Source organism: Myodes glareolus, chromosome 9 (assembly GCF_982192425.1).
Source record: "Myodes glareolus chromosome 9, mMyoGla1.1, whole genome shotgun sequence".
NCBI lineage: Eukaryota > Metazoa > Chordata > Mammalia > Rodentia > Cricetidae > Myodes > Myodes glareolus.
Window position 1 is genome coordinate 47,720,391 of NC_142034.1, and position 12,378 is coordinate 47,732,768.

Here is a 12,378-nt window from a genome sequence, read left to right on the forward strand (position 1 = left end):
TTCTTTTAAGTGACTTCGCTGGTCGTCGCTTGGTGTTATTTCCCCGAGAGTCTCGCTGTTAGTCCTGGAGCTTGTTCTGCAGATCAAGCCGATCCTCCCACCTCAGAGCCCAGGTTACGTGAGTGCAGCACCACGCCCAGGTCGAACCTAGTTTTGCTGAACACAAAGCATGTTTTGGGGTTCCTGGGCTCGGAAAATTAGCCACCAGTGAGTGAAAAACAAGTCGTGGCTCCTATTTGGTGTATACTCGACTGGTCATGATTATTTACTCTGCCAGACTAACTTCGACTTATTTCCTTTAGGTCTTTGGTTCTTAGTTGTTGGTTTTTGTTTTTTTGAGAGCAGAAGGATTGTTTTCAGGGTTCTGACATTCCCCAGGAAAGCGCAGTTTTACCAAACTTGATGAAATTTCACACTGGAAAGCCAAGTTAAAGATCCTGCTTTTATGGCACCTCACGGTGGGTGGGCCACACCTGCCCTATAAATGTACGTTCTCCTACTAGGAGTAGTGGTGTGTATCTAATCCCAGGACTCTGAGGCAGGATGTTACTTTAATTTGAAGACAGCTTGAGCTGTCTTAGAAGGTTTCTCAAAACCGACGGAGAGGGGACAACTTCTGCTACCAAGTCTTAACACCTGTACTTTATTTACTGTGGGTGGAAGGAGAGTAGCACTCCAAGTTGTCCCCTGACTTCTACACGCAGCCATAAACACAGCAATAAAACTTAAAGGACTGGAGAGGGTTAAGAGCACTTACAGAGAACGTGGCTTTTGTTCCCACTACCCACATAGTGGCTCATAGCCATCCTAACTCCAGTTCCAAGGGATCCAAGACACTCTTTTGATCTCTCTGGGTACCAGGCATGCCCCTGATGCACATTACTCATAAAGGGAAAAAATAAATAAAACACAGACAAACCAGCAGTCTTGTTACTGTTGTCTGTCCCTGCTTGCAGTAAAATTAGTAAATCTGGTCTAGCACTCTATTTAGACCAGGCTGACCTCTGCCTCCCAAATAAAGACCTGTAGCGCCATGGCCAGCCTTTAAACAAGATTTTTATTTTAATTATGTGGGTGCAGGTGCCTCTGAAGATTTGAGGCATCAGAGTCCTGGAGCTGGAGTGACAGACAATTGGAAAATGTGATGCAGGTGCTGGGAACTAAACTCTGGTCCTCTGAAAGAGTCATCTTTCCAGCCCCCAAAGTGATTCTTTTCCAAAGCCCAGGCATGTGTCCCCTGGTTCTTTGGGTTTTTTCACCCTTTCTACCCAACTTCTACACCATGTGGATGCTCACAAAAGGGTTTTCTTTTCTTCTTCAAATGGTTCCCAAGATTTACAGCTTGCCTGCCCTGTTGTTCTTCTCCCTCAAAATAATAAAACTGTCTACTGCTTTATAAAGAAGAATAATAGCCAGACAGTGGTGATGCACACCTTTAATCCCAGCACCCAGGAGGTAGAGGCAGGCGGATCTCTGTGAGTTCAAGGTTAGCCTGGTCCACAAAGTGAGTTTCAGGAAAGTCAGCACTACACAGAGAAACCCTGTCTCGAAAAGCCTGAATGAATGAATGATTGAATGAATGAATAAATTGTTTAGTCTACTAAAAGAGACAAAAGTGAAAATGGCTAGTTGAGATATGCACTGTTGCTTAAGTAAATTGAACTGACAAGGGAATATTTTAATGTGACTTTTTCATGTCTGCTAGGTTAAGTAAGTACTACCACTAAGTTATTGAATCCCCAGCTCAAATTGAAAATGTAATTGGTTTTTTTTTTCTTTTTGGACAAGGAATACTTTATTTACATAAAATAAAATTTCAGAGACACCAATTTATCTTTTCATAATTCTACCCTGGTAAATTGGGAAGACATCAGTAGGAGCTTGAAGGATGCCTAATTTGAAAAATGGACATAGGAACATCACTAATAAGCTGGACTCCAGAAAACTCTGTCTAGGATTTTATTAGACTGCTTTTTCCCAATATACCTGCATTGGAAGATTGAGACAAAAAGGCACAAACTCACATTAAATCAACACGGTAATCTAGTCAGTTCTACAAAGTGTGGTTTGTAAAAGAAGCAGCACTAAGAACCACCCCAAGTAAGTCAGGGTCCCAGCGCGGACTGGAAAAGGAGAACTTGGAAGGATATACACATGCCCACAACTCTGACCCTGTCCTGTTCCTCCCCAGTGCCTCTCCACAGGGAGGCCAAAGGCAAGGGGCCTTGTGCAGAGGCATCACTGCTTTTAGTTTGCTGTAGGGCCCTGGAAGTCTAACGGGAGTATCACCAGACTTGAGCCTCTGAGTGAGAGTCAGGTCTTTTTGTTTTGTTTTGCAAAGGGGGAAGGGGGGGGATACTTACAAGCCAACCTTGCCCAGCAGCAACACCATACATGGGGATGGGACAGACCAGGGATATCCCTCTTTTGTGTTTATGTGGGCAGGAGCCCTAAATCCAGGCTGATCTCAGGAAATTCTAGTTCGTAACATTTGGATGCTTTCACATGTGGGCAACAGGTAGCAGGAGGAGCTAGAGCAAAGGCAGATAAGAGCAAGCCTGGGCTGGAGCTGATGTGACTGATATGTGTGGATCTCAAAGAAATGCTGAAGGAGACAAACTTCCTCTGACCTCATGCCACATAAACAGTTTGCTTAGAGTTTCTCTCAAGATAACCCACATCTGGACTTCAACCTAGTCAATGAAGAAGGAAAATCTGTAAGCACAAATATGACTGGCAGGTAGTACAGAGCTTGTAGGAGAACACTTCTATTTTTCTCTGTTAGGAACGCTTCTCCAGTTTTCCCATACTACTATTAGCAGCTGAGATGCTAATCACCAACCAAGATGCCCCAAGTGTGTTCCTAAAGACTCCACAAGGTGAGGACTAATACAGAGAAGGCTTCTGTAACAGGACATTTGGTCTCAAAAGAGCTAACCATTCTGAGGGGCCCAAATCTGTCCACCCTTGCTCCAGGACCACAGGGAAGCATCAATCTGTCACAGGTGCACTCCTGTGAGATATCTCCTTATTGCACTTAGAAATGAGTCAGGCAAACAAACTGACAAAAACAAGGATCAATTACTCCATCCTACTTCCTCCCTAACAGAGGCTTGACCTCTAACAGATACCTAGGCTAGCAAGGGCTTGGATCACTACAGGTTGGGATGACTGACTAAACAAGGCTTGGGAAATGTCAGGTGACACAACTATATCACATTCTCCCACCAGGAAGGCATACTCAGTTTCTGTCAATCTAGAAAAACTAGAATGCGCTCAGTAGCTTCTATTCCCTACCAAGCATGGGCTTCATCAGCCTACTGTGGGAAGAGTTCTAGGCTACAGTCACTGCTTGCTTTTGATTGTCCAGCACAGAACTCAGCATGGGGAGGATGAACTGAGTTCTTAATCTGCAAACTTCTCTTCAGGGATTGGAAACAGGAAGAGATGTGTTTGCTGGGGAAAAAAAAGCTTTCAGCATGCTTGTTTTGTGCAGCATGAAAAGACCAGGACTCTTGTATCCTAACCAGCCTCAAAGAGGAAAGGTACCTAAGAAAGCACAAATAGGATTATTGCTGAGTGGCAGCACCAGCCCAAAAGGGAAGAGGAGCATGGACATACAGAACTCCTCAGGGGTCTGATCGGCATCTACAGGCCACACTCGACATTCTCCAGGTGGGGACTGATGGGTTTCTTGTAGGCTCTGCAAAGAGATTCAGACAGAGTGGGCAACAGGAGGGCTGAGAAGCCAAGATATCTAAGAATATTAACCAGAGATGCAATGACTTGAGTAGGGGTTATTTATTATTTGCTAAATTTCCTTAGACTGGCTGGGCCTTGGGTACCTTCTTGATGCTTAGAGCACTCGAACAAGAGATTATGAGGAGCAGAGGTCAGGATTAGGAAGCCACATTCCTACTGTGTGGAACTGGGGGCAGGTATTTCTGAATTTTTAACTCCTCCTCTTTCCCCAAGTGAATACTTAACATTGCCAAAGATCTGCCCAGGAAGCAAAATAGCTCAGTTTATCCCAAGGCTGAAATAAGTGAGTTTAAATAATATCACAAAAGGCAGCTAGTTTGAAAGACTAAAAATGTCACTTGGAAATAAAGGGGGAGGCATACAGAAATGGGTCAGGACACAATGGAGAGGGGGTGAGCTGTAAATACAGCAGCGTACACCATATATCTTAGAGGATCAGGCTCCCGCACACACAGGCTTTGTAATACCAGACGGTCTATTTGTTCACAATGTTAAAGGGCATCTAGAAATAGCTACAGTAAGGGACTGAAAGTTGCCTGAAGAATGAGCACAGAAAGGCTGCATCCAAAGACGGCCTGCCACTCAGGAGGGTGGAGCTGCTGGGCCTTCCTGTTGACCACTGTCTTGCAAAACTAGAAAAGAAATAGAAATTATTAAGGAAGCAACAAGGAAAAACAGAAGCATACAATAAATCATGTTGAGTGGAGGAATTTCAGGAGGAAGGATGCCAATTGGTAGAGGCCCTGAGGAGAGGGTACTAAGGCCCTGATAGTGACTGCAGAACTGGCATCTACTTAATCCTCCCCCATTCCATCTCCCAGAAGCTGCTTAAGAACATGGGTTAGGCTGGGGATACTGCTTGTCTAGCATGCACATGGTCTACGGTTTGATCCTCAGCACTGGAAGAAAAAGACCACAGAACAACCATAGAGCAAAAATGCCCTAGGTTTCCTTAGCCTTTTGGTGCTACAGGGTGCTCAGTCTTCTTTAATCAAATAGTTTTCTCACAGTCTAACTGGGGGCAGAGTCAGGTGTTTGACTCTGTTGCAGAATGAGTCTTGAAGTACACAGGAACATTGGAGAAGAGTCAGCATTGGGCTCTAACAGAAGGACAAGCCTTGAGGAAGAATGACAGGTAAAACAAGGGACACCTCTCTTGGCCCTATGACCTGGTAACTAGTCTTACAGCATCTGGAAGATGCTGCCTTTGTTAAGACAGAGTTACTTAGTGTATTAGTTAGTACCAGGGGAGTATCAAATGTGATATAATGAACACTATAAAGTAAATGCTACAGCTGCCCAGCTAGTTTTCCAAGGGAAGAGTAGGGAATGCTAGTGTTAGGGAGCTAGAGTTGATGCTGGCATGAGCATAGGAAGTGCCCCAGCATGCCAGTTTGAACTTAGGGCGACTCAAGCTACAAGTGAGGAAGAGCGAAAAGTGGCAATGACCTGTCCTCCACTGAACACCTCCACTTGTCTCACCCTGTCATGTCCCTCTGCACGGCTCTTTTTAAAAAGCATGCCCTCCAGCTGGGCAACAGTGCCATACACCTTTAATACCAGCACTCAGGGAAGCAGAGGCAGGCGGATCTCTGTGAGTTCAAGGCCAGCTTGGTCTACTGAGCGAATTCCAAGACAGACTCCAAAGTTACAAAGAAACCCTGTCACGAAAAACCAAAACCAAAACAAATAAGAAACAAAAACAAAACCACATCCCTGAAAGCTAACAACCATAATTCCTTTCCACAGAAACCCAGGAGTTCAGTCTTTAACAAGCAGTCACCACTATTACTAGAGAGAAGGCTGAGAAATGAAGGAGATTTTCTCATTCCACTGTGAGCTCCTGAGGCCTCGAGGACTGTGTTTTAAGACATGCACAGTGACAATGAACTCCAGTACATACAGTGCAGAAGGGGTGGGTGGCGTTAGTCATCTGCTGTCATTCCTTTCACGGGGTCCTTTTGTCTCATCTACAAGAGAAAAAGCAGAAATTGAAAACTTTTGTTGCTGATAGAACTCCACCATAAATTCACCCTGACTTCTCAGTCTTGCCAGTAATAGGACAGAACATTTGTGTGCACACACAAAACAAGAATAGAAGCCAGATAGTGGCGGCATAATCAGCACGTGGGAGGCAGAGGCAAGCAGATCTCTGTGAGTTCAAGGCCAGCCTGGTCTGTGAAGTGAGTTCCAGGACAGCCAGAACTGGTACAAAAAAAAAAAAAAAAGAAACCCTGTTTTGAAAAACAAACAAAAAGAAGTTTGCATAAACAACACCCCAGATCATCCAGTTATAGAACTGTTACAGTCCTACCAGCCACCACAACTTAACTTAGAGTGTGCTAATGTAAAGCCAGGACCTATTTTCTCTCTGCTTATTTATTTATTTACTTAATTTTTAATTTTTACTTACTCTTATTTTTGAAGCTCAAGGAAAATTTTATTGGAGTTTAAGAGAAAAATATACTACGGTTTACATGAAGATCTGGCATGCCAGGAGATAGAGAGAAAAATCATGCCTTTTAAGTTAGGGACAAAAATAGAAATAAACTGCTTATTTCTATTTTATGTGCATGAGTATTTTGCCTGCTTGTATGTATATACACCATGTGTGTACCTGGTGCCCACATAAACCAGAAGAGAACATTGGATCTTGTTACAGAGGGTCCTGAACTGTCATGTGAGTGATGGGACATGAACCTCGGTCCTCTGCAATAGCAACAAGTGCCCTAAACCACTGAGCCATCTCTCTGTCCCATAGATTGCTTATTAAGAAAGGAAAAGGCACTCTTAAGGGTGGGAGTGGGCTAGTAAACTGAGGAATTAGCCCCACTGTTTTGTGGGATGTGAGGGTGGCAGTGGGTAATGCACATGTGGAGGGAGGTGAGAGGACAGCTTTCAGCAGTGGGATTCTCCTGTTTTTGTTTTGTTTCGAGTCAGGGTTTATCTGTGTAGCTTTGGAGCTTGTCCGGACCTTGAACTCACAGAGATCCACCTGCCTCTGCCTCCTGAGAGCTGGGATCAAAGGGGCATGCCAACACCTCCAGGCTCTCCTTCCATTTTTATTTGAGTTCCAGGGACTGACCTCAGGTCACCTGTCTTTGTTTCTATTAAGATTGCGCTTCCAAAAAAAAAAAAAAAAGCAGTTGAAAGTACTTGTTGCTCTTGGCAGAGGACCTGGGTTCAACTCCCAGCACCCACATGGCAGCTTGTAACCCTCTGTAACTCCAGTTCCAGGGACCCTGAATTCCTCTTTTGGCCTCAATAGGCACCATGTGCACATACGTGCAAGCAAAGCTCTCAAAATCAATCTAAAAAAAACTTTGAAAAAGATGCAACTTCCTACCAAAGAATGTGGTGAGTTCCCTTCCTGTCAAGGGATGGGGGAGCTACTGAAGTAACGCACTCTCTCATTGTTTTAGCTTGGAGTGAAATGTCCTGAGGATGCTTATTTCCTCTTCCTGCAAGCCTATATGATAGGAAGAGCTGTGTTTTGTTTTGTCTTACTTATTTATTTTCCGAGACAGGGTTTCTCTGTATAACAGCCCTGGCTGTCCTGAAACTCACTTTGTAGACCAGGTTAGCCTCAAACTAAGAATGATCTTTAACTTCTGATCTTTCAGCCTTCACCTTTCCAAATGCCAGGATTACAGAAATGTGCCACCATGCCCGTGTTTGGCTTCAGTTTTTGTTTGTTTGACACTTAAATATCACAATAGTTCTGAGAAATTAAATTGTATTTAAAAACAAAGCTACTATTGTGTTTTAGTATACTGGTTGGCGTTCCAAATGGTCTGCTCTGGGATGCATCTCTGTCAGGTTAACTGAAATTAAGATGAGAGCTTGTCTCTGCGGAAGCTATGAGGCTCTTAAAAATATATATACTGTGTGTGTGTCCCTGTGTCATAACTCAAAGTAAGGTCAGAGGACAATTTTTTAAATTTTTTTTGTGCGTCAGTTCTCTCCTTTTCTCCCACCATGTAGGCAGGGTCCCAGGGATGAACTTCAGTCATCAGGCTGGCAGCAGGTGCCTTTACTCACAGAGCTCTGCCCACCTCTGCCTCCTGCGTGCTGGGATTAAAGGCATGCATAGCCATAGCCACCTCTGCTAGGCAAGTCCCTCCTATATTCTCGTTTGTCTAGCTGCTCTGAGCTACGTACAGAGTGAATTCTTCTAATCAGCCTAGCCCTGAAACACAAGTCCACCATAACTCAAAGCTTTGTACTCCAGATGTGGTGTCTGCTAGATACTTCAATACACAGAGATTTGTGTGCTCTCTGGGTAACCTGCCCAGAGGTCAAAACCTAAACTCAAACTAATAGAAAACTAGTAGTCAGAAAGTCCTCCACGCTCAGAGACAAGCAACCAGAAAGGGTCAGGCATGTTGTCCGAGCCCACACACAAGGAGACAGCTACAAGTAGCTGCCCATGTAAGTCACGTGAGCAAGGATGTCACGCAGTCTTTTAGCTAACCACACAGGGCCAACTTCAGAAGGGATGGGTTGTAGACGGATGAGAAAAATTATGGGACAAGTGGAGAAGACCCATAGTAGGGAAGAAAACACAGAATCCTTTGGGTTTGTTTTTTTGTTTTGTTTTTCTTCTTTTTTTTAAGATTTTTTTTTAAAGATTTATTTATTTATTATGCATACAACATTCTGAGGGCGCCAGATCTCATTACAGATGGCTGTGAGCCACCATTTGGCTGCTGGGAATTGAACTCACGACTTCTGGAAGAGCAGCCAGTGCTCTTAACCACTGAGTTATCTCTCCAGCCCATTTTTCTTTTTCTTTTCTTTTTTGTTTTTGTTTTTCAGGACAGGGTTTCTCTGTAGCTTTGGAGCTTGTCCTGGAACTAGCTCTTGTAGACCAGGCTGGCCTCGAACTCACAGAGATCCGCCTGTCTCTGCCTCCTAAGTGCTGGGATTAAAGGTGTGCGCCACCACTACCCGGCTTCTTCTTTTTTTTTTTTTTTTAAGACACCTCTCACTACATAGCCCTGGCTGTCTTGGGAATGCTCTATGTAGACCAGGCTAGCTTTAACTTAGAGGTCTGCCTACCTCTGCCTCCCTAGTACTGGAACTAAGGTCATGTACTGCTATGCCTGGCTACTATAGAATCTTAATCACACTGTTAACCTAAGTGATTTAAAATCCAAAACACATATTTCCTAAAAATTTTTTAAAGATTTATTTTTTAATTATGTATACAGTGTTTTGCCTGCATGTATCTCTGGTCGCCAGAAGAGGGCACCAGATCTCATTACAGATGGTTGTGACCCATCATGTGGTTGCTGGGAATTGAACTCAGAACCTCTGGAAGAACAGCCAGTGCTCTTAACCTCTGAGCCCTCTCTCCAATGCTCTTAACCTCTGAGCCATCTCTCCAGTCCTCTTAAAATGTTTTTAAAGGATACCAGTCTCGGTGCATACAGAACTAATAGCCAAAGGCCCAAGAGGTGTTACTCAATGAACTATAAGGTGTCCTGAGCCCCCTACCCTTAGTTGTTGCTGGCTATAAATCTAACTAAGATCTATACTTATAGGTTCATGTTGCCAGCGGAATTTGGTGACATAACTTATGTCGCCATATGTCAGTCATACAGTAAGAGCTCATTAAACATTAGCATCTACTAATAAGTGCATATTTATTACTCAGTGGGTAGTGAGCGCCCTAAGAGGTCATCAAGCAAGCATAGCCTGATGGGGAAGCTGCATCGAGAACCCAAGTCTGGATGTATGATTGAACCAAAGGACTCTTTAAGGTGTGTTTCTACTTTTGTCATTTTGACAAAGAGAAGGCCTAAGAGAAGGCAAGGGAGTAGAAGAGGTAGAAGAAAAATGAAGGGGAAGGGGTTAAGGTGGGGAGGAGAGGAGAGAGAGAGAGGGAGAGCTTGCTTTCTTACAAATAGTATATCCTGGTATTTTTCTTTTTAGAGAAAAGAAAAAAAAATCTCTAAAACTAATCTCTTGATTCCTTTCTTAAATCTTACTCTCACCCAGGAATGATGGTGCCACCTACAAAATGACCAGACTTATAACAGTGGTGACTGTGACCCCTAAAAACTAACCCCATAAGCTAGAAAAGAAACAACTCTTACATGTTGTCCTCTGATCTCCATATGCAGTATACACACATATAAAATAACTAAATGTAATCTGAGGGGGGTTGTGACAGCAAAAGCTCATAAAAAACTATCTGTATTAAGAATATTATGCATTGGTTTAAAGATAATTGACATGAGACAGTGGAATGAATAAGAAATAATAATGCAGGCTGTAAATATGGCTCAGAGGTTAAGAGCATTTGCTCTTGTATAGGACCTGGATTTGATTCCCAGCATCACATGGCAATTCACAGCCATCTGCAACTCTAGTTGATCTGATAACCTCATCTGATCTCAGACACCAGGCAAGCATGTGATACACATACATATATGCAATCAAAACACTCATAAAATACAATAAATAAATAATACACCTAGCTGAGCTTGGTGGAAACCTCCCCCCTTTGTGTGTGTGTGTGTGTGTGTGTGTGTGTGTGTGTGTGTGTGTGTGGTTTTTTGAGACAGAGTTTCTCTGTTTAGCTTTAGTACCTGTCCTGGAACTAGGTCTTGTAGACCAGGCTGGCCTCGAACTAACAGAGATCCTCCTGCCTCTGCCTCCTGAGTGCTGGGATTAAAGGTATATGCCACCACCGCCCAGCAGTGGAACTCACCTTTAATCCCAACACTCAACACTCAGGAGGCAGAAGCAGGTGGATCTTGAATTTTGAAGCCCTGTTTTGGGGTAAAAGAAAAAGTTTGAGGCCATCTTGAACTATATACCCTGTCTTAAAAAAAAAAAAACAAAAACTTTTTCTTAAAGCTTTGCGTGTATGGTATTGGAAATCAAACACAGTCTTGTACCTCCTAGACAAGTGCTTTACCACCAAGCCATATCCCGGCCCAACAAATATATTTTTAGATGAGAAAAAATCAAGCCAGGGCTTGAATTAGCACACGAGGGCCTGTGCAGTTGCTAGAGGTTAAAACATTTCACAGTGACATGGATTTGGTTCTTTATCTTCCATTACAAGTCAGTTTTAAAATTCTAACTCCAAAGAGGCCCTTGCATCCACAGAGTCTCAGCTGCAGACACAACCCTCTATAGAATGGAGGGCCATTTAGAGCAGGAGTTGGCATGTGCTAAAACAAAGCCCAACTCTGAGGACTACCAAGTTTGAGGTGTGATGAAGGCAGATCCTAAGATCATCTGGAGATGATGATCCTAAGATCCTAAGATCATCTGGATTAGAGCACAGCTTTTATTTATTTTTGTTTGTTTGTTTATTTGTGCTGTGGATTAAACCTCAAACCTCACCCATGCTAACAGTGCCAAAGAACAAAGAATAGTAAATGCTTCTATGAAGCTCAATTACTCTATCCTGGTCTATCCAGGCAGGAGTGACTGAATATTCCCTGCCAAATCCCAATTAAAATCTTCCTGCTGCTCCATTTGCTAACTTCTCTTCCCCCCCCCCCTCCCTCTCTCTCTCTTTCTTTTGGTCATGACTAGAGTGACCAAAAGATTCACGACTCCCTCTCACACAGAGAGAGTCAGCAAAGTTACTTAGGTCTGTAACTTCTTAAGGACCCTTATCTAAAAATCTAAAGACTGTGCCCCAAATCCTGCCACTTGCCTGTTATATGTGGCTAAATGAATAACCAGAGCATCCACCTTCAGCAGGAACCAACTTGCACGCCACTTACCAGTGAGTCAGCCCAGGAAGAATGTCATCCTAGAAGGTAAAAACAGTTCCCTGGGAGGCTCTAGAAGAAGGAAGGGCTTCTGGGCCCTGGTTCAACCCTAGACCAGCATTGTGAGGTACTGAACATCTGTGTGAGCCAGGCCCTCAGCTGAGGCCCAGCAAGAGAGTCAGGTGAGGCAAGCACATCCTGTCTGGACATGCAGCCAATTGAAAAGTGGTGAATGAACCACCAGAAATGAGAGTTCCTACCTTGAGAGGGCAGAAGGGCCCCAACTAGCAGCTCTGAGCTTTTATGCTGTCACCTGCAGGTCACAGCGCAGCAGTGCTTAGGTCTTGGAGCACCCCTTTTCTCAGTTGACGATACCTTCTCGCACTGCAAGAAGGTACAAGTGCAAAACCAGTGCCTCTAAGTGGCTCTCTTGGGGAAGCTTCCTTAAATGAGGCAAGAGTGTTGGGTCTTCAGCTCCCAGAGAACAGACTGCCCTCCTCCTGGGATCCATGCCAAGCACAAAAACAAAACTCCTAAACAAAAGTCAAAAAAAAAAAAATCCTCCAACCTGCAAAAAGAGTTCACAACCACACACAGCAGTGAGCTTCTGTGTGTGCTGCAGCTGACCTCTCTGGGTAACGTGGGTGGCACTTGCAGATCAGCCTAGTCTGCCCGGTCCCAGGGTCACCTCAAGTTCCACAGCCCAGCCCCATCCCCCACACTGAAAAGAGTCACTGCAGCAGCGGCTGTATTACTCATTGGCATCAGGCACAGACTACCATATTTGTCTCTGTGGCTGTGCCAAGACCTCAGCCACACTATATTTCCGAGCACAGGCTGTTCTTCTTATAGTTCCCATACTGCCTAGCTGTAACCT

The 12,378-nt window shown here is 44.0% G+C and overlaps 1 protein-coding gene across 1 annotated transcript in view; it reads right to left on the reverse strand.

Annotated features, from left to right (window-relative positions):
• Nucleotides 1–3,786: 3,786 nt before the first annotated feature.
• The window catches only part of Pitpna (phosphatidylinositol transfer protein alpha), a 40,971-nt gene continuing 32,379 nt past the window's right edge, over nucleotides 3,787–12,378 (reverse strand). The window contains exons 11-12 of the mRNA XM_085695338.2: nucleotides 5,666–5,732; nucleotides 3,787–4,394 (exon numbers count right to left, since the gene is read on the reverse strand). Of these exons, the coding sequence (XP_085551464.1) occupies nucleotides 5,688–5,732 (45 nt within the window). The 3' untranslated portion in view covers nucleotides 3,787–4,394; nucleotides 5,666–5,687. The remainder of the gene's footprint in view (nucleotides 4,395–5,665; nucleotides 5,733–12,378) is intronic.